The 22,540-nt window shown below is 40.1% G+C and overlaps 1 protein-coding gene across 1 annotated transcript in view; it reads left to right on the top strand.

Moving 5' to 3' along the window:
* The first annotated feature begins 835 nt into the window (after positions 1 to 835).
* Positions 836 to 22,540, top strand: part of LOC134624525 (uncharacterized) — a 30,821-nt gene continuing 9,116 nt past the window's right edge. Inside the window, exons 1-27 of the mRNA XM_063469522.1 lie at positions 836 to 941; positions 3,361 to 5,892; positions 7,300 to 7,361; positions 7,706 to 7,744; positions 7,854 to 8,273; positions 8,484 to 8,707; positions 8,937 to 9,112; positions 9,320 to 9,454; positions 10,066 to 10,164; positions 10,267 to 11,143; positions 12,045 to 12,146; positions 12,247 to 12,281; positions 13,466 to 13,618; positions 13,799 to 13,927; positions 14,140 to 14,178; positions 14,698 to 14,823; positions 15,265 to 15,391; positions 16,039 to 16,209; positions 16,294 to 16,328; positions 16,553 to 16,717; positions 16,843 to 16,977; positions 18,660 to 18,698; positions 18,780 to 18,920; positions 21,025 to 21,104; positions 21,218 to 21,241; positions 21,483 to 21,828; positions 22,203 to 22,256. Of these exons, the coding sequence (XP_063325592.1) occupies positions 3,634 to 5,892; positions 7,300 to 7,361; positions 7,706 to 7,744; positions 7,854 to 8,273; positions 8,484 to 8,707; positions 8,937 to 9,112; positions 9,320 to 9,454; positions 10,066 to 10,164; positions 10,267 to 11,143; positions 12,045 to 12,146; positions 12,247 to 12,281; positions 13,466 to 13,618; positions 13,799 to 13,927; positions 14,140 to 14,178; positions 14,698 to 14,823; positions 15,265 to 15,391; positions 16,039 to 16,209; positions 16,294 to 16,328; positions 16,553 to 16,717; positions 16,843 to 16,977; positions 18,660 to 18,698; positions 18,780 to 18,920; positions 21,025 to 21,104; positions 21,218 to 21,241; positions 21,483 to 21,828; positions 22,203 to 22,256 (6,192 nt within the window). The 5' untranslated portion in view covers positions 836 to 941; positions 3,361 to 3,633. The remainder of the gene's footprint in view (positions 942 to 3,360; positions 5,893 to 7,299; positions 7,362 to 7,705; positions 7,745 to 7,853; positions 8,274 to 8,483; positions 8,708 to 8,936; positions 9,113 to 9,319; positions 9,455 to 10,065; positions 10,165 to 10,266; positions 11,144 to 12,044; positions 12,147 to 12,246; positions 12,282 to 13,465; positions 13,619 to 13,798; positions 13,928 to 14,139; positions 14,179 to 14,697; positions 14,824 to 15,264; positions 15,392 to 16,038; positions 16,210 to 16,293; positions 16,329 to 16,552; positions 16,718 to 16,842; positions 16,978 to 18,659; positions 18,699 to 18,779; positions 18,921 to 21,024; positions 21,105 to 21,217; positions 21,242 to 21,482; positions 21,829 to 22,202; positions 22,257 to 22,540) is intronic.

Genomic DNA, 22,540 nt, shown 5'->3' on the forward strand with positions numbered 1-22,540 from the left:
TTTCATCCATATCGAGTCCACAAAACATTACACAAGAGTTAACTGTATATATACATAAAAACAATAAGTAAATAAAAAATGTAAGTAAACTAAAAGTAAACGAAAAGATTAGGAGAGAGCTAAATTGTGAACTGTATTACATATTTATACTAAAATCCTTCTTGAAAGAAAAAGGTTCAATATATTTAAATTTAATGAATAAAAGGGGAACTGGTGATATTATTACTTGTGACTACATTAGTATTATAATTATTTGGCAGAAAGCTTATTTCAGGGAGAATCATACCATATTCCCCCTTTCCCATGCTTCCTTTTTGCAAACTTGTTTATGTCTCACAGTCACAACAGAAATAATAATTTTATAATGTAAAATTAGTCTGTGCAGGATTTGTGATGGGGTGTAAAAGTAATTTCACATATTAAAATTCAGGCTGTGTTATAGTGGTAAAAAAAAAAAAAGATATGATAGATCATCAGCAAGGACATTTATATATGAATTGTTTTCCTATGGAAATAGTGCCACCGTGTGAAAAATTAATTATAGTACACTTATCCTGAGGCCACTATAAGCCATCACAGAGAAAGATGTAGATAAACTTCCAATAACAAACTCAATAAAAAATTTAGAACACACAGTTGTATTTTACTAAAAAGTAAACAAATAAAAAAGAAAAACAAGTGCTAATTCCTTATAATAATAACAATAATAATAAAATGCACGGAATGCGTTAGTGGAATTACTACAATATCTTGAAAGTTGCCGTTTCCGTTCGTGCTTTTATTTTGAAAGCAGACCATTGAAATGGAAATCGTTTCGCTGGGTCACGTGGCCTGCGTTTAGCGTTTCCTTTCCTTTAGCAAAGCTGTAGATTGCAAGAAGTTCTTCGCGAGGATACATTTGAGCACATCAGAACAAAGGGATTACACACATATAAAGCACGGTATGTACACCGAGTCGTTGTAAAAAGAACAAACAAACAAACCCGCAGGCGATCAGCTTTTCCTTACAGCCGCTGTTTGTCGTGGTGGTAGTTTGTAAGCGGGCCTGCAGGAGGTTGCTGTGCTCCTCGGTAGCTGCATACATTGCCTTGCCTTTTTTGCCTCCTTGTGGCTGGACTGGTGGATTATGGTCTCGCCTCATATCTCACTGCTGCACGGATTTTGTTCAATCTGCCGGACTTAACTCAGTGGCATGACTGTCGTTGTCCTATGTAACCCCACAATCACAGTTTTCCTTTATTTTCATTGGAAGCTAGTTAGGTGTGAAAACCCAGGGGAACAGCCACACTACACAATCCCACAACACATTTTAAATGCATTCATGAAAGGCAGCATTTACAACAAATATTGACAACATGAATTCTACTGGTTGAGAAAAACAACCACTTGTCCTTCACTTATGATAAGTCCACACTCCGCTCCACAGACCTGGCTTGTATTAAGGTTTTCTCTCCTTTAGTGATGCACGTTAACCCCCCCCCCGTTAAGACCCATCCCAGATGTGATGGCATTGGTTATCAGTGGCCTGGCATTAAACCTTTAAGACAGTTGGACGCTCAGACTATGGAAAAGATCGCCTGTCAGTAACCTGCTTCCACGCCAAAATCACTTATCCACTGCTGCAGGTGCTTACTTAAAGGCAGTAATGTAATGCTGTAATGAAGGCTGACTAAATCCTTGACTAAAACTACAGATATCATTAACAACTAATCATGTTGTGTGCAGCTGAGATGTTGGGTAGTTGTGTAATTCTATATTACCACTTAAGGGTCTATATTTTTTAAACATTTATTTATTTCCTTCTTTTCTCCTATTACGTTATTCTTCTTTACATCTGGTAGGGATGTGTATCTGTGCAATTCACTTTCTCTTAAATTACTTTTGAGCATAACATAGCTAACATAAGTAATGCAAAAAAAAGAAAAGAAGAAAGAACAGTCACATTGAGGGAAATCTGTTGTGTTCACTTTTGTCCTCCAAATATTGTCATTTTCTCTGATTTTGGCATTGATGTCATCATTGATGACTTTGGTAGCAAGGCTCTATATAGAAGACATGCACCAATCCAGTTTTGTACTGGATATCAGTTTGTCCCTAAAATTAGAGAGCCATCGTAGCCAAAGGGAGCAAACAGCAAATGTTCAGTAGTTTGTAGCTGGAGTTTTACCAACTACTTTTCTATGGAGCTTTGCAAAGGTTTTCGAAAAGTCGTCATTGGTTTTCATTCATGACAATGCTTTCTCTCACTGTTGCTGTGTTTGATGTAAGAATTGTTGGGAAGCTTTTACTGCACTTCTCGGAACATAACCTGTTGCATATGTGAAAACTTAGTTTGTCAAAAGTACTTGCATAATGATCAGGTACAAGGTCTGTACAGACAGTGTACAGATTGATTAAATTATTCCACGGTGCAAAAAGATTTTACAGTGACACTAAAGTCACTTAAAGTGCAGAGGGCTAATGTAACCAGTTAAATTAAGAGCAAGCAGACAACAGAGCATCAATTATGGTACTCAACTTTAGTCAATTCAAGATGAGCATGGAGTCGAATCTTGTCTCATGAGGAGACAGAAGATCATCATAAGCTGCTCTATGCCTCCAACCTGCCACTGAGCATGCTCCTTTGGTTTATTGCGATCATGTTTAGGGGGTGGGAGGATGTGTTCATGACTTATGGCAGTTTGCACCGGTCGAGGTCCATCTGTGTGCTGTCATTACCAGAAAGTCAACAGCAGATCCAGCTTCCTTCACCAATTTTCCAAGCCATACGTCGTCTCTCTTCTGAATGCTGCCTACCCAGCACAGCACTGCAAATTGTGGACTGGACTTGAAGATCGTCATAATAAAAATACCACACCTGTGTAGCAAAATTTTCAAAGTTGTGTGCATATGTTAGTTCGATTTCATTGGGTACTAATCATGGGTCTTCTTAGAAACATCTGGAAGTTCGACGATTAGCGTGCATGTTCCATGTCTCTGTCCACAGATCATGGACATGAAAAGGATAGAGGAGGACAAGATAAAATAAGCTGCTTTGGAAGATCTATTAACCTTATTCTTCTAAGATTAACACCTCCTTTCTATTTTGTTGTTGTCTCCCGTGTCTCTATTGTTTAAATCCCTTGTTTTCTCTGTTTCTCTGTTTTTGATGCTTTTGTTTCCACCTTTCCTTCTTACTAGTGAAGACCTGAAGATGATATTGACAGAATGAATCCGTATGACTGAATGAATCCTCGGGAAGCAGAGTCTGCAAATTAAGAAAAGGCCTCCCGGATGATGGATTTCATCTTTCCAAGATTCTGAGGCCCAGTACAACTCATTAACCTTTTTTCTTTGTTTTCTTTATTTTTAACTTTCCAGCTTTCCATTGCCATCGAAGTGTTACACCCCTTCTCCTGCACCAGGGCCCGAACAGAGCCCTCTACTTGGTGGGCTCCCAGGGAGCTCTTTCCTGATCGGACAGCAAGCTGCATGCTTGCGGCTGGCTCAGCTGAAAGCCCACCTTGCATTGACACAGATAAATAACGCTATTGCTATTGGTGGCCGAACCAATACACGCGCCCCATTTGTATCCACAACACCCCCGACAGCTGCAGCCATCAGTCTATTAACCTTCTGAGGGTTGCTAACACCATGTCCCATCCCTTATATAACCCCTATGCCTCTGGGAATCAAAGTTCAGCCCAGGGGCACTATGGACAATCCAGTATGCAGGCAGAGAGAGACTCTCATAAGACGACATCTCATCTTGGGCCTGGGTCCAGCTTTAGCTCTTCTGGAGTTTCATCTGCGACTCCTGCAAAATCTGGGGGAACAATCACATCACTGCTAACTATGCCAATGAGCTACAGGCCAGAAGGGAGTAAGACTTCAATGGATGAGGACATAAAGAGGTCCATAGACATGCATATAAGCAGAGCCAGAGAGGAGGTGAGGAATCAGCCTGTAAACAAGAGCAGTCATTTTACTCAAAGAGATGAGTATCATTCTTCAAGCAAAGATGTGACTTCCTACGTGTTGTCCTCAACCTCTCAAAGACCCCCTGTTGCAAGTAGCACTAGCTCCATGGACTGGTTGCCAAGCTACAAACGGGAAACTGAGGGTGATTCGGCTAAATACTGTTCATCATCTGCTTCATTGAGCTATCAAAGCACTGGTGACGGTAGGTTTAATGCCTCGAATGAAAGAGAGCGCAATGTGCAATCCATTCCAGGCTTAGGTGATTATGACTATCCAGTGCCAGACAAACCTGTGGGCTCTGCAGATTCTACTCGTCCCAAGTACACTTCAGAAACAGCTGTGAACATCCTTATGCACTTTGGACTTGAAAAAGAGGACCTGGAACATCTGATCTCATACCCCGAAGATCAGATCACTCCTGACAACCTGCCTTTTATCTTACGACAAATCCGCATGGAAAAGGCAAAGAGATCTGCAACGGCAGGTCCATCAAAATCCTACTATGATCCTCATTCCACCACAAGTATGAGTGGAAGGGAAAGGTTGAGTACTTCAAGAGGGGAAGGGATGCGTCAGGATGAATTGTCACCTATTGTCCAACCAAGTAAAGTGATTGATTATGGACATACTGGCAAATATACTGGAAGCTTTGGGGATGAGATTGGAAGGAGCAGCAGTAGAGCTGGTAGTGGTGGAAGTGGAAGTACGCTGCTGATGGGCTCTTATGATAGCAGTGGTCTCAGTCGAGAACCACTGCAAAAAAGTATGACAGAGGTGAAAAACAGCACCTTGGTTTCTTCCTGTGATCAAGGCAGCTCTTTTACCTGTCATGGCTCAATGCAAAGCAGTGGTCCAGCTCAACAACTGCACACCCAACCGAACCAGTCATCTCAAGAAATCTTCAAAGGTTTCTCTCTGCCAAACACAGACACAGACATAAGACCTCTTAAAGCAGAAGTCACTAAAGCCCTTTCTTTGAAAGATCCAGAGCCAGATCGTCAGTCAGCATCAAAAAGCAAACTAACTCCCAATATAGTTCGTAGTGTGCATCCCAGCCGACCTGGCCTTGTACTCATTGGCAGCAGCAGCAGCGACATTCACATCAAAGAAAAGAGTAAGACTCACGGGCAAGTACCAAATGTTTCTGAGCAGATGAACAAACAGCAAATGCAGCAGAAGCAGGTACAACAGCAACAGGTGAAACAGACAATGCAACAACCACCACCAAAGCAGCAGATGCAGCAACAGTTGAAGCAACAGCAGACGCAGCAGTCAAAGCAGCAGCAGCAGATGCAACAGCAACAACTGAAGCAGCAGCAGACGCAACAGCAACAACTGAAGCAGCAGCAGACGCAACAGCAACAACTGAAGCAGCAGCAGACGCAACAGCAACAACTGAAGCAACAGCAACAACTGACGCAGCAGCAGACGCAACAGCAACAACTGACGTGGCAACAGACGCAACAGCAACAACTGATGCAGCAGCAGACGCAACAGCAACAACTGACGCAGCAACAGACACAACAACAACTAAAGCAGCAGCAGCAGATACAACAGCAGCAACTGAAGCAGCAGCAGACGGCCCAGGTACCTCACCTGCCGATCGGGTATCAGCAGATGCAGACTCAGCCAGCTGTGCATATGGGACAAGCTTTGCAGTCTCAAGTTTTTTCGGGTGCAAAGCCAGTTCCACAGCAGTCCCACATGCCAGGGCTCATGACGCCTGTTCCTCCGGGTCTCTCTCCGCTAATGCAGAACCTCATGAATTTCATTCATATACCGCAGCCTGCTTCCACCAAGCAGCTTCCAGCAAAGGTAGAAGTGACAACGAACATCCCAGTGTTGGCCCAGATGCAAGACTACACTGCCGCTTCACCTAGGGTCTTTCCTCATACCTGCTCTTTATGTAACAAGGAATGTAATCAGACGAAGGTAAGTGGAAGATTGTTTGATGTTTTTGCTTTCAGTCAGTTTTATTTATTTGACATGCAATGTTTTTTGTTATGTTTTTTATTTGATTTTGGATCCCATTCTAAGATTTTGTTTTTGAGAAAGCTTCATGGATGCTACTTTAAAGTTTATTTGGTTTGTTTTATTCACTATTACTGCATAATGATGACTGTAGGAAGACTACCAACTTGGCTTGCAAACATTTGGACATATTTTCACATATTTCTGCAATTCAGTATTCTGTACCAGAATTTTTGAAGGATTACAGGGCAGACTAAACTTAACTCTATGTCTACCAGATATTGTAATTTAAAAACACTACTTCAAAGAGACCTTCAGAATCTTCAGCAGTCTGTGCTTGTAATTGATAGATTTAATGTCTTTTAACTTGACATAAACTGATGCGGAGAGATTCAAGGGATTTGCTGACAATGGAACCAAGGCCTCACATGCCGTGATGAGGAGGAATCTTCAAGCATGAAGAGCCTGTACATCAGAAAATGTTGGAAAATGGCTGTTTTTTCATTTGTCTCTGTCCTTAGGCTACTGTTCCACAGTGCACATTCAGCTTTGCTTTTTCTGGAACTGTTGCTGAATGTGAAAGTTCCCCTTTTTGTCTTTTGTCATTAGAGTTAAGAATAGTGTGTTTTGTCCTTTATTTCATATCAGTAGGCACCTTGTTTTTTTGTAATAGTGATTTTCTTTACTCATACTTTAAGTTAGTGTTTCTGTGTCACAAGACATTTACTACCACAAACATAAGCACCCGCTGCGCCCAGTCATGAGCTACCCAAGCACCAGCTTTAATTTGATTGTTGAATCTCTCTTTATGGATCTGCCTTCGTTTGCTGCACCAAATGTCACATTTGGGCTCCTCATCAAAGTAACAACGCCTTCCTCCTCTGGCCTATTTCAACGTCATCTTCCTGTCGCTACTCCAACTGTGATCGTCATAGGCCTCTCCTGAGACGACCTTCTTGGAACCTTGGGAAATTTTGATGCCATAAGAAGAGCCTGAGAGTCCAGAATCCAGAGCCTAAGATGATCCTTTTGTTTTGGTTGTTTGTAATCAGATGTTTGACTTGTGTTTTCTATATATACTAAATAATTTCATTTTTAAAATTTTATCCCAGGAAAGGTATAATGTGTCATGCTTATTTGTTCCTGTTTTTTTTGGTCTATGAATGTTTCTAAGTACAATCCAGGCTCCTGGCTAATGTTATAATGCTTCTCCGTTCAGTGAAGGACTAACTGTTAATATTTTAAGAATTCTTTTAAGGCCACTGCAAAGTTTAGTGACCTTTTATCAGCAAGTGATGTCAATGAAAAACGTTGCTCCTGATAAAAATGAACCTTGTCTAAATGTTTGTTTTTTGTTGTGACCACTAGGATTGGGTGTCCCACCAGAAAACCAGCCTTCACATCGAGAACTGCAAACTTCTGCGAAAGCGGTCAATCTTTCTTCTCTGTACTTCGTGATTATGAACTGATATCTTTGGGGCAGCACAACCATGGGTGTGCCAAAATGATGTCGGGGTTGTAATGCTAGGATATCTTCCTAAGAACTGTTCATTTGTATTTTTTCATTTTTCTTTATCATATTTGTAGCCTATTGGTTGCGTTCCTTTAAAGCACCTTAGTGATTTGCAGCATTTACCATGAGCCATTTTCCCTAACCTAAATTGTTGAAAGGCTGAATACATTTCTGAGTTTCTGAATTAATGAACAATAATATATTTTTAAGGACATTCTGCCTGGCAATATCTGACAAAAATGTACCTGTGTTTTTCCACAGATACCCAGAGTGGAACGGTGAAATAGCATCACTGCTAGGGTAAATATCTTCATTTAAAGTCATTTGGTGAATAAAAAAACATGCCAGCATTGGAGCCTTTCATTTTCTTTCATTTAACTGTGCCTTTCTTTTTATATGCACTTATTAGTGCATCAGGTGCCAAGCCCTCTTCCTCAACTTCTGCTGACACTTCCCAGAAGAAAACCAGGCATGAGAGTCGTTCCCGTTCCTGCAGCCCCCGCAGTCATCGTGACTCGGTGCGTAGCAGGGACAGGCGAAGTAGCCGTTCCCACTCTCGCAGCCCCCGCAGTCATCGTGACTCGGAGCGTAGCAGGGACAGGCGAAGTAGCCGTTCCCGCTCTCGCAGCCCCCGCACTCGTCGTGACTCGGAGCGAAGAAGAAATAGACCAAGTAGCCGTTCCCGCTCTGGCAGCCCACGTCGCCGCCGTGACCTGGAGCGTAGGAGGGACAGACGAAGTAGTCATTCCCGTTCTCGATCATGCAGCCCCCGAAGGGAGAGACACAGAAGCCGATCACGATCTCCCTACAGCTCCAGACGTAATCGCAGGTCTGTCCAACATACATTTTGAGAACTAGGATCAATCAAGAAGATTTAGCTCTCTAGTGGATTGTTAAAGGGCGAAATATAACATGTATATAAAAATATAAACTTAAAAACACTTAATTGGTGGACAGTATTTACCTTCTGTTTCCATGCTGGGTGTGTGTTTTGAGATGTCTATGAGTCATTAAGTGTTTTTATCCATACTTTTTTCAGGTCCCGGTCTCATTCTGACTCCTCATGGTATGACCGTCCTTCCTCTTCACGATATCGATCACGCTCAAGGGGCCGCGAGAGGCGATCCTCGCCGAGAAGAAGAGATGAGAAACGTTCATCACCGAGGAGAAGCTGGGAGAGGCGATCCTCGACTGAGAGGTCATCTCCTAGGCGAAAGTTGAGCAGCTCGAAGATCTTGGCAAAAAAACTGCTGGAAACATCAGGTTTGAAAATTGCTTCATGTTGTAATTTTTCGTATGTACTCATTAGGTACACACACACACACACACACACCCTTAACTTTACTAATGCAAAGGATAAATAAAGACCAGTACCACCAGAAATGTCAGTATAGTTTTTTCTACTATTATAAAACTTTCAGAAACAGATGATGATTTTTGAGACTTGGCACCCACTAAAGTGTGAATCTCTTTTGCACATGCGGTCTTTTAGCTCTCCAGTCCTTATCAAAACAGTCTGACCTTGAGACTGTCGTCAAAACTTTGGCTCCTGCCCTGCTGGCTGAGCTAGCCAAGAGGAAGTCATCCCCATCAACATCATCATCATCGTCCTCACGTTCTGCATCTCCAGAATCAATTAAAGGGAGGCCTAGCACAGAGAAGACAAAGGTGACTTCATGTTATGCCTTTTTTCATGAATGGACAGTTTTGGACAATTTATAATGTGGTCAGTGACAGATGACGCGATTGTTGATGCCACGAAACCAAGATTAAATCCTTCAACACAAATTTCTACAAGCAGATACTTTGAGTCCAGTTGTCATGTTGAAATCTGTATTTGGTTTGTTAATATTTTTCTTCTCTGTGTTTCCACAGGCTGCTAAATCTTCCCCTCCGACCATGGTGAAGCTACAAGGGATTGTCAGTAATCTCTCTCACAGTGAAGTGATGTCTGCTGTGGAGAAATTTGGAAAAACCAAGTCAGTTGTTTTGTTTAGGTCAAAATTACAGGTATGTACACTGAAATTTGTTCACTGTTATAGATGGATGAGTTCATTGACCTACTTGTGAATCTAGAGAAAATTCCTCTGTTATTTGTCTCCTGGTTTGCTTCTGTAATCTAAGATAGATATTTATGCACCGTAGCTACAATTCTCTATAAATATACTGTCCGTTCATGGTTGTAGTCCTGCATTCATTATGCGGTTTAAAGTCTGTTGGTTATCCTTACATTTCTTCTGTGGTCTTGCAGCCCTCACATTCATGATTCAGAATTATACTGAGCTTTTATATAGACATCCCCATGTCAGAAAGTTTTCGCTCAAGTCTAATCCTATGAAAGCATAGACACTGTATTTTGTTTTTATTTTGCTGCTTTGCATTATGCATTTTTAAACTATATATACATATTGCACTGAAAACATCATTGGAATCGCACTGGTTGCTTGCAAGTTATCACAGTTGCTTGTAGTTTGCATGGAAAACTCAAACTTGTCAGTAAATACTTGTAAGCTACTGAGAAGTGCTCATGTATGATTGTTAGTGTGAATGTAGTAACTTAATAGTTTTGGTAGTAATCCAAACTAATGTTTGTTTGTGTGTGTGTGTTTGTGCACACCCAGGCAGTTGTGTGTTTCGAGAAACAGGAAGATGCTGAGAAACTGAAGAGCTTAAAGAACTTTGACATAAAAGAAGTAACCGTCAGTGTTGTTAATGAAAAGGTAACTTTGTTTTCCCTTGAGAAATACACATATTAACATCACTGCTCTTCTGTGGCAAAATTATCATAATCTGATTAATCCAGAATTAATCTTTGTTTACAGGAAATTGCAGCCAAGAAAACCACAAAAAGTAAACTGGAAACTACAGGAAAAGTCTCGGTTTCCAAAGCGAAAAACATCTCAGCTGAGCAGAAAGCTAAAACTGTAAAAACTGGCGATAAGGCTGAAGAAGCAGCTTCAAGCCTCGAAAAATCTAAGAGTAAATCTACAAAGAGTCCCGAAAAGCAGCCTAACACCAGTGATTTGAAACGAAAACCTAAACCCAAAGGGTCTCAAACCGGTGCTAAAGAAGCTGTGATGGCACCTAAAAATACAGCCAATGTTATGAAGGCTGTTGAACCCATTAAAGGTGCTGCAGTTGACGGTGAGCCAAAAGTCTTGACTTCCAAAGCAGAAATGGCCTCAACCACGCAGAAATCTAAAACAGCAGGAACCGTGAAAAAAGAAAAAGTGGATCCATCTAAATCAACAACGTCAGAGAATAAGCCTGATGTAGAGACAAAACACAAGAAACCTGAAACAGAGATTCATGAATCTGCGATGGGCTCTAAAGGTGAAGCACGAAAAGCATCAGCTTCTGGAAGGGAGGACCACACAGAGCCTATGGAAGTTGAAGCTTCTGCTGAAGGCAAAGATAATCAGGTGTTACCAGCTATTTCTAGTGAGAATCAACTACCAACTAGTGCAGCTGAGACCAAGCCAAATATATCACCACCAAAACCTAGTGATCCACCTCAGAAACCACAAACTGCCATCAAAAGTCCAGAAGATTCACTCAAAGCTTCAGAACAGACCGAGCAGAGTTCAGATTCTGCTGTACAAGAAGAAACACAACAGCAGACTGCAGGAAAATCACCTGAGATTTCTGTGGAGGCAAAGCAGACAGTTGAAAGTGTAGAAACGGTTACAAAGGACAAAGGTAAGTGGACAGAAAACATCTTCATGTGTGGAGTATCGTTGACAGCAGGATGTTGGATAGAATCATTAACTAAAGACTGTGCTTCTTGACAAGAACAGTTCTCAGATTTTTATTTAGATTAGCTGGGTAATTTGTAGGGCTGTTCGATATAACGATATATATCGGATGACGATATAAAAACGTCTATCGTTTCATTTTACGCTATCATTTGTTTCGTGGTGTCGCAAAATAAACTGTTTACGGCAATATTTTTTCATCATGTTGACGGTCACTGTAGCGGCTATATTAATTTCTTAAAGTTCTCTCTTTCTCTTATATTTAATATAACCACACTACAGACGGACAAGCGCTTGTTTTTATGCGTTGTCGTTAGCAACAACTATGGTAAAACCACGGCGTGTCCGCTTGTTTATTTTCCACATAAACCTTTCACAATAAAGCTCAAGATCCTGTTGAGACTTTTCAAAATAAACTGAATCACGTGAAAGATGCAGAGTATTAACGGATGAGAAGCAAAAAAGAGCCGCCAGGTGTTAAAAAAATAAACCTTAGACTCAAACGTTAGAACAGGCTTTTCCCCGCAGCACGCCGTGTAATAAATACTCACAAAGAAAACGGCGGCCGTTACAACCTATGTCTAAAAATGTATTGTTTCATGCATCAGCTAAAACACTCGACTCCAGGTCCATGACGCCCAGCTGGAAACACTTCACGCAAGTCGAGCTGCCCGAGATTCACAGAATTTACAGAAGATGTTACATTTTTGTAATTTATATCGTTATCGGACGATAGATGTCTTAATATCGGGATATGAGATTTTGGTCATATCGCACAGCCCTAGTAATTTGCATCCTATCTAAACTACCACTATTTAACTTAAGTACATTTCCTTTATTCTAAGTCTCAGTGACTGCAGAGAAGATCTCAAAGGATCAGCCGGTCGCTGTTACCCACCCAACATTTGGGGAGCGGATACAAGAGCAACTACGTCCAGAAAGAATCCGTAAGAAATCCCCAAAGATCTGTATGAAAGATTTCTCAATGTGAAGATATTTTCTATTTTATAATTATTTTTTGATTTTCTTTTGCTCTGCACTTTACAGGTTGTCTCAAGACAGTCAGACTTCCCAATTCAAAGGTAACATTAAAAAAACACTTACATTATACCTCTAAGAAAAACATGCTTTTTTAAAGTGGTTAAGTTTTGATCTGAACTAGTTAAAATTGTTTTAAAGGTTTATAGTTGGCTTATATCTCATTGTCAGGTGACACTCAAGTAGGTGTAAATGTAGAAAAATGTTACAAAATTCAGTAGGGATGTCACAATAGCAGAAATTTACATACACTAATAGAATTACACAAAGCGTGGTTACCAATTTAGTACCAAAACAAAATAATTATTGTGTATCTTCAAAAGTTGAATCTGTTGATCTGGACGTAGCGTTTTGTGGGAGAAACGGTTTGTCACTCATCCAGGTGACTTCTTCAGTCTCAGCTGACTGCAGGTTTCCCCAATCTTATAAACAGTACATTTGGATAATGACTTAAACCAGCCCAGTGAAAGAACAGTGGGCTGGGAAATCAGTCCCTTAATTTTAATTATGCAAATTCTCATGACCACTGATCAAAACCCACTGATCAATGGCCATGAGTACCATTCACAGAGAGTTGGGGAATGGCTGCAATCACAGCATTGCAAGATGGCGAAAAATTATCTTGTATACTAACACATATTAAAAGTCTGTTATTAAAAAGCCAATTTTAAAATGTTCAAATTATATGCACAATCATCCAGGACATGGTGGTTTTGAGTGCTTAAAAATAGTGGTTTAAGTAGGGGGCTTGAATACCTCAGCAAGTTGTTTTAGAACTAAAGAACCTTTTAAGAAGCATAAGACATGAAAGTTCCTCACAAAGTAATAGAAGCCCAGCTTTTCTTTTTAAGCAGTCTACTACAGAAACAGTTTTTCCTTCCTGAGTTTGAAAAGCACAATAGTGCTGTTTACACATTGCCTTTTGTCAATCAGTTATCACTCTTTAAGGATCTACCTTAAATGAAAAGTACTTTCATATCTGACTCTTACTGCCTTTTTGGTCAGTGAGTCAAGGTAGAGCTGTACTACGTAAAAAAACTAAAATCAGCATCAGAAACATTTTGTACTCAGTGTTTTATTCTGATGTACCTCATTGTGTTTATAGTTTTAGACAGTGCTCAAAGTGAGGCAGAGTTTATAACTGAATGTTTGCATTTTTCAGATTTCTGTCTGGAATTTCTTCAATTGCAATTGTAAGCTGATTCTGAAATTCTTTTCTTTTGCACAGCTTGTTTCGCTTGATTACAAGGTGCTGTTAATAAGCAACCTGCCAGAGTATCACGATGGCTGTTATGCAGAGGAGGACATTGCTGGTCTGCTCACTCGACACAGATTTGAATATTACGACGACATGATGTACGTTATACCGCAGGCACGCATGGTAAGCACCAGGTTATGAATTTGCATTCGGCTGGATTATTACCTTCATTTTAATGGGATTCTAAATGTCTTTTCTAAGACGACCTAACTAACATTTAGTTCGTTAATACATATTTTGTGAGTGCCTGTCTTCATAATTATTCAGTAGAAATCTGTGTTTGGTTGTTTGTTTTTCCTTCAGGCTTTTGCCCTCATGCCGACAGCAGTGGCAGCTAAAAACATCGTGCTAGCATCAGAAAAACATGATTTTATTCTCAATGGGTCTAAACTTCAACTGCAGGTTGAGAAGGGCGACATTTTAATGACGCCGGTAAGCACTGTGTGCAGATAATGCACTCTACTGTTGTGACAGATGTTATTAAAATTATTCGAAAATATCTGTTTCTGCTTTTTTGTTTGAAGTGTGATTATAAATTTTAAAAAATATTTTCTTTTTGTAGAAAAAAAATATCTTTAAGCTGAAATAAATCAAACTGAATCCAAATTGATGTAATGATTTTTAACTATTTTTTTTTCTTTCAGCTTGAGTTTTATAAGTCTCTGATGAAACGGCTATGCTATGTAAGTAACGCACATACCTCAGGAACAAAGACTACACTAGAATACCTTTAGATTTATTGGTCAGAGTATAAAGTCATAACTGGAAGCACTCACATCCAAGTCAAAACACCTTGAAAAATGGGGACATACCCTTTCTTTCAGATATTCACACAGGGCTAGGAAAGGTTTGGAGAACTTTTTTCCTGGAATAAATTAAATCCTCATTTAAAACTGCATTTTGTATGTTTTTTTTCAAACATTTGTTTAATGATTTGAAACGTGTGCAAAAAACTACAAAATTGGGAAGGAGCCAAATGCGTTTTTCACGGCACTGTGTGTACATTAGTATTTTTCCAAAACAGCAAGAGCTGCAATTATAAATTGTTTGGATAATGAAGATAGCTGCCAGGGTGCATACCTGCTGTGTGAAAATAAGTGCAAACTTATGACCTTGATCTTGGAACTGTAGTATAAAAATGTTTGGAATGTCATAGTGTTTGTGGGGTTTTTCTTCATGTTAACCCGGTTTTCTCGAAGCAGCAAGTGACTGACAATGGAGCACGAACAATCTACATCAGGAACATCTCACCAGGCGAGTCCCGGGATCTCAGAGAAGCTTTGAAAAAAATGGATTTTGTAAGAAACTACCTGCCTCTTCTCAACAAGGTATAAACACTCATAAATGCCAACAAGTGCAATTGACAGATTAACTGCTTACACACACAACTAAATGACATGCACCAACCCTCATAAATCCATCCTTAAAAAGTGGATTTGTGTCTGGATTTGGACGCTACTTATCTTGAGGAAAGCACAACTGCAAAAGTATAGAGGTAGTAAAGAGAGACTGCCGATAAGCTGTTCGCTGAGCAATTCTTCATATGCTCATGCGCACTAGTGTTCATCACATTACAGCATTAGTGCAGGGGTCACATTGAGCATGGCTTCAGTGCATCATTGAGCCAGATTTCTGACTTTTGAATCCAGTGAACTCCACAATAAAGCTGTACTTAGTTCATTCTTTCCACGTGTGCTTAGCACTTGTTTTCTAACATTTAGAACGTGAAATTAAAATGTTCAGAATAAATTTTCTTTCTTGTGTTTCAGGTGTTTATCGAATTTGAGTCTCTTCGTGATGCTGATCGCCTTGGTGTTTGGTACAGCCTTCTAAAACGGGCCACCGGCCACAAATTGTCAAGGCTGGAAATACCACACAGTGGATGTACCTCACTGCGTAAGTGTTTTTAAATGGGTTTTAAACGAAAAACAAAAAGATGGGTGAAGTTGATGGAAGGTCATCTGGTAAGACCTTTCTATCGCTTTCTGTTTGTGAAACACTCATGAATATATTTTTAAGTTCTCCCCTGGGCTGTGGATAAAGTGAAGACAAAACTGCTGCTTTTATTGTTGTCCACAATAAATTATTGTGACACATTCCCTCAACTTTTATCCACTAACACTGTGATTCTCCTTCCCACAAATCCTTTGATGCTCTTTTGCCTTATTATCTCTCTGACCTCTTTTCCTGCCCCTCCAGAAATCTTTGCTCCATCAGTGGTCAATTCCCTTCTTTTATTGTCTCTGCCCTAGACACATGAACCAGAGCCATCACTTAAATTGCACTTTTTCAGACTGGCATTTGGTCTGACTCCCTAATCATTTTTTTTGTGATGCCTATGATATCTTGGATATCTGTAAAGGTGCTTAAAGTTAAAATAAAAGTCAAAACATTACTATGATATTACTGAATCATTGTAAACATTAAAAACCTGTTGAGCACCACTAATCTTTCCTTCCCCCCCCCCCCCCCCCCCCCCCCCCCACACACACACACACACACACACAAAAAAAATTAAACAAAACTTATTTTTGCTTGTGCAGCACCAAGATTGCCACACAAAGCTTTGCCAGACAGCGAGGTTGCTGTTGACGGGGCAGCTGTCCCAACAGAAGATATTACCATCCCACAACGCAGCACTTCACCATATTGGATCACAATGACAACTAGTCCCTTTGTGTTCCCCACTGTCTCTCCTTGGTTCACAATCCCAGGTGAGAGAAACAGCTGAAAACTAAAATTAACCTCCAGATATAAAGTGTTGACTGTTACTAACTGTGTTTATTTTACACTTCTAGAGTATTTAAGTGTCAGGGAACCTGATGACATTGAGGTGAGTGCATTTTATAAACCCAGGTTTCATGTGTTAAACAGGAATCCTTGAGTAAATACCAAGAGGTGTCTATTTTTCCAAATACCGACCTCTTTTTTTTTCTTCTGCTAAACTTGGTTTCATTTTGTCTTCTCTATGTGGTCAGTTATAGTAATATATTTTTTTAAAGTACTGCAAAGTTTCTCTTCACATAAACTTTGGTTCTTGAACCTTGTGTCTTGTAGAAGGCCCAATCTCAAGGTTCTACGTTCTCCACCATCATGTTGACCGGTTTGCCAGAAGGAAACTACAGACAGGAGGATGTCGCTAAGCTGGTGTGGCGTTACTTCCCTGATCAGACTCTTCAGACTCTGTACTACAACATAATCGTTTTATCACTGCAGAGGAGGGTGAGGAGTAGACCCAGCAGGCTGATACAGAGAAATTTGCATTTGCAAATTTAATTCAATTTAATGATTAATATTGAATGTTTCCTCTGAATGTTTGAATGTTTTTCCCCTTTCTTCCTCCCCAGGCCTTTGTGTTTTTTAACAGCTGGGATGCGTGTTGCGATTTTGCCAGAGATTACCTCAAAAATCCAGTTACTATTGGAGAGTGGATGCTCAAAATCCACATTGTTTTGCAAGACATGCATCCTGGTTCAAGTGAGGTATTAATATTGGAGCTGGAAAATCAGGGGCTGTTAAATCAGGGGCATGCTCCTGGTTCACTCAAACTATTCAGATCCCAATCAAAACAGATTTCTCCTCTAAGGAGTGAGCACAGCATCATCCATCTGTGGGCTAACATTAATAGAATGAGACTCAGAATACTATATTGATCCCTAGGGAAAATTATGTTGGTTACAGTACAAACAGTAACAAAGACATACAATACAAGAAGTAAGGAATAGCATAACGTATGCAATATATACATACATATAAGTCACTTATTGATAAATATCTGAATAAGAAATGGAAAAAATGAAAATATGCATGAGTTTCAAATCAAGTATTTATTTTTTTGTCTGTAGTTCTTTCCTTTTTGCGACAGCAGCACATAAGCTGCATGAACTTTATCCACTTTTCTGTCCATAGACGACAACCCACGTCATTCCACCACCACTTTAAAGTTTCCACAGAGCTTCTTGTGAAGTCATTCCTGTGGAAACTTTAAAGACCCAGACATAGGTTATAGAGTTTGTCACTGACTGTTAAGCAATGCCCTTACTTATTTTGAAACTTCAGTCGCTGCTAACCTTTTAGCTTCAAGCATTTCCCATCTCAGGTTACCTTGTGGGCTAGCTATTCAGGCCCTTTGTGAGAACTCTCTCCACAGCTACATGTTAAGAGGAATTGAGGTCTGACGATAGGGCTGTTCGATATAACGATATATATCGGATGACGATACATCTATCGTTTCATTTTACGCTATCGTTTGTTTCGTGGTGTCGCAAAATAAACTGTTTACGGGAATATTTTTTTCATTTTGATGGTCACTGTAGCGGCTATATTAATTTCTTGAAGTTCTCTCTTTCTCTTATATTTAATATAACCACACTACGGACGGACAAGCGCTTGTTTTTATGCGTTGTCGTTAGCAACAACTATGGTAAAACCACGGCGTGTCCGCTTGTTTATTTTCCACATAAACCTTTCACAATTAAGCTCAAGACTCTGTTGAGACTTTTCAAAATAAACTGAATCACGTGAAAGATGCAGAGTATTTACGGATGAGAAGCAAAAAAGAGCCGTCAGGTGCTAAAAAATAAACCTCAGACTCAAACGTTAGAACAGGCTTTTCCCCGCAGCACGCCGTGTAATAAATACTCACAAAGAAAACGGCGGCCGTTACAACCTATGTCTAAAAATGTATCGTTTCATGCATCAGCTAAAACACTCGACTACAGGTACGCGACGCCCAGCTGGAAACACTTCACGCAAGTCGAGCTGCCCGAGATTCACAGAATTTACAGAAAATGTTACATTTTTGTGATTTATATCGTTATCGGACGATATGGGATTTTGGTCATATCGCACAGCCCTATCTGACGACTATTGCGGAAAGTCACTGAGACTCAAATAGCATCAAATAGTTCCAAATATATGTTGTGTCATTGCCATCCTGAAGTAAGAATCATTTGCCACAAAGATGCAAACCAGGAGTTGTAGCACATCTCGGAGGGATCGAGTTACTTCTCACTTACAGTGGAGTCCAATCTTTATCTTATTAAATGTGGTCAATAGAACATTAAAAACACTCTAACCAGGAGGAGAGTTATTCAATACTTATTTTACATATAGAGGATCAGTAATTGATGTGATCCGCTTTCGTCTTCTACTCTTTTCACAGGAGAGCATGTACAGAAGCATGATGAAATGGAGCAGCACTGTAAGTCAGCAGTCACATAAATCTGTCCTGTAAAAGCAGCAGGCTCGGGTCTCCCTGATCTCAACGCTGTTTGTTTTTCAGCATGTTCCAGAGTCTGAGTCTCTGGAGGACCGGCTGCTGAGTGTGGAGGTCTCGGAGGTGAATGTGGACCTTCTCATGATGATCATGGAAGTGGTAGCGTCCATTGCTGCTTTTGTCAGATTTTTGCCGCTCGCCAACAGGGTACGATTTCATAAACACCTGCAACTTTTTTCACGTTTTACACAAGGCTGCAAGGCTTGTCATGGTGTCTGCTGTTCTTAAAATGCAGCTTTTACTGAAAAGTCTTCAGAAGGTATTAAGTCTTAAATTTCACCCGCAAAGCTGGTACAGTTTGGTTCAGTTTACACTGCTTAATAAAATTAAGGGAACACTTGATCATTGCAGAATAACACATTCAGTTAGACTTCAGGGAACTTTAGTTTTTAAAGTTTGGATTTAGCAGTCCTTCTGCTTGTACAAAGGAGAGGATACCTGCTGAATGGTCATTGCTCTTCTATGGCCTTATTTAGCTCTCCTTGTGCAAAACACACCATCTCCTGATATTTTCTCCACACGTTCGAGGGTGCATTGTTAGACACAGCAGATCTTTTTGTGGCTGCCATCCAGGAGGAGCTGGCCTGCCTGTGCAACCTGAGTGCTGACTGCATGCACAATTCCACCCGCAGAGAAAATTCAATCAGGGAGGATAAGGAGAGCAATATGTGGACAATAAACAGAAAACCTGTGTAGCTTTGCAATGGCAGTGAAAATGGTCAAACAGAACATCCTTGAAGTTTAACTGGTGTAACTTTCTTATACTGTGATCAATGTTCCCTCTAATTTTTCATGTGTCTGAGCGAACACACAAACTCCCTGAGCGATCCCTCGGACCACTGTGAGCGACATCAGACGTGTGCACTGTGGTCATGCCAGCATCTAATCCATCCAAGTTACCTGGTTTATTAAAATAATCAAATTACAGCATTTACATTTATGTTAGACTACTTTTAAACTGCTTTAGCCCACTTACAATGAAAATGTGAAAGAAATCTAGTCATTGACCTGTGTAGTATGTTAACACTATTGGAAGTAAAAATAACCAATTTCGAAAACACAACTTTCTTTTTCTTTTTGTAAAGTTCTGTCTTGTATTATGAGTCTGTGGTCTGGGAGAGAGTCCTGTAACTCTGTCTGCAAAATATAGTATATAAAGACCAATGTTGGGCAATTAATTATATAGTTACTCCTCAAAAAAGTAACTCAGTTTGGCAAATAATAAAGTTTTTTGCAGCTATTTTTTTTTAAAAATGCAGCCAATGCGTTTTTAAATAAACATTTCAAACTATTTACAGAACAATCAGCTGTTCTGTATCAAATTTGATGCCACACAAATTATTTGTGCCACTCCAAAAAATAATTTCTGTCCACTATGAGATAAAGGAGAACAACAGCCTGATACCTGCAGGCCTGACAGCAGCAGATGTATCACCCCTGTAACATTCAGCAGTCGCCTCATTGTTCTGACACACACAACAAAACTATTGACTACACTACACACTAACTACACAAGATTTGCGCTAAACGTCACAAATCTCTCAAATCTCAAAACACCGCCGTCACTCCTAAAACTTCCGCCCATTTCTTAACAACTAGATGCCACGTTGCCATACCATTTATGGCAACGTGGCCTATCAACACAATTTAAAAACTGGTATAAAGTCCACACTTTTTCCGTCAATTGTTCCGTCTGTCCTGCTCACATCTCCAATGGTTGTACACGTTGTCATTAACGTGGCTTCACTCCACATCAGCCACGCCGCTTTGCTAGGTAAAACGCCGGTGTCGGCACATAAGGACGCTGTCATAGCCTGCCAATGACGTTGATTAGCTGCATATACGAATGTGAATCGCATCATTGGCTGGACTATGGGATAAGGTGGCATCGTTCTAATCCCATACGGGAGCAGCCAGTCACTTACTGACTAACACTGCAAAACAGAATTGTTAAAGTTTTAATTTCAATTCAGGAGAGATTTTTTTTTTGTGCGCAACGCAGATTTTTTGTGCGCAGAGACCGTGCCAGCAGTGCGCAATTGCGCACGTGCGCAGCTTAGAGGGAACATTGACTGTGATGATCAAATGGTTTTTAAACTGTGTTTTTAATTATGTCTTAATTTATTCTGTTTCCAGTACGATACAAATTGGGCCTGTAGCGCACCCTTTGAGTACCACTGGTGTTGCTCAAATATTCTCAGGAAGAAAACATTTTTACTTTTACTGATGTAATATGTTTCTGTTTTCTCAGATATGCATTGAGATGGCTGAACCGGGTGGATTAACACAGGTGATGGAGAGCAATGTCACCAAGGACTATTTATCTTCTTGGTAAGTGTGTCCCACAATCAGAAGTGAGAGAAATTGATTTTACACTGTTTTTTTCCCCTTTAAAGTGTCTTCATGTTTGTCTGACCTTGTGCTTTTTTCTCTCCTCTTCATAGGAGTAAAGTCGGACGTATTGAGTCGTGAGTATCTTTCTATTTCAGGTTTAGTGGCAGAGTCAAAACAGTCATGATGACTGCTACACTCCTCAAAATCGTGCTATAGTAAACAGTTCCCAATAATGCAAAAAGAGAAGAGTGTGATTTAGACATAAATAACTCTAGAATAGAAATTTGAAATGGAATTTCATATTTCACATTAACATTTTGTGACAACAAACCTCTTTTCATGGTAACCTACTGGCATCTTTGCTTTTAAATTCAGTTTGAAGAGCCTGAAACAGCGTCTGCAAGACTCGGGTGAGAACACAGTTAACCTCAAACTGGAAACCGAGAAGGCCGCAGAAGCAACCGTTGCCCCTCAGCCAAGTGAGGAAGGCGAGAAAGCAACAGTGAAGGACGGGCCACCACAGATTTTGGTCACTGCTCCTGATGCAAATGCCGCCCCCGCTGCTTCTAGCGATGCTCCTTCAGCAACAAGCCCAGTCAAGTCTGAGGCAAAAGACTCGGAACTTCCTCACATCAACAAGGACATTTTCATGGCAATTACAGCGGCGCTTCGTGAGCATAGGCAGGGTGTAGGAAGCATGGCACAGAGCAAGGACAGAGAGGTAACACTTTAAATTTCACTGTCTTGTCCCAAAATATGTTAAGACACTGAAAGCCTTCTGTTGGAGATGACATATGAGCATTGTATAGTAGTACACTGTTGATTGTTGCGGTAAAGCTGCAGGCTGTATGAATAAATAATGCTGTTGATACCGTTTCTAGATTTGTATTATATCTGGACCAGATAAATTAAAGCAAAGGTCATCATTACATTAAGTCTTATTTATTTTTTGTAAGCTTGTGCATTTCCAGTCCTTAGCGTCACCACTCACTAAACACATTTTAGGCTATATTTTAGGTGTTTGCCTAAACCAGCACACAATAACACAAAATCAATTCGGTTTAATTTTTTTTCTTGTCTTATCATCATTTCCAGACCAAAAGCAGCAGCCCTAGTAGGGCACAGGATGAAGACGCACCAAATGAAAAGGTAAACATTCATCAGACCCGTGAGGATTTCCCTTGTTGGTGGCCAATTTAAAATAGTAAAGTAATTTTTCAGTGTAGATTGTCTTTCACTGCCTGTATTCTTATATGGCCTCTTGACCATTATTGTTGTTAAATTAAAATGTGATGCTTTTCTAAGGTGTTATAGGTATATAAATGCTACAACCATATACAATGTCAGTAAGGTTATATTTGTGATGGTTACACTCTGATTATAGTGTAAGCTGTTTCATGGCTCCACAGACTGTTTTTGGTTTTTCCATCTAG

The sequence above is a fragment of the Pelmatolapia mariae genome, linkage group LG3_W (genome assembly GCF_036321145.2).
Source record: "Pelmatolapia mariae isolate MD_Pm_ZW linkage group LG3_W, Pm_UMD_F_2, whole genome shotgun sequence".
NCBI classification, from domain to species: domain Eukaryota; kingdom Metazoa; phylum Chordata; class Actinopteri; order Cichliformes; family Cichlidae; genus Pelmatolapia; species Pelmatolapia mariae.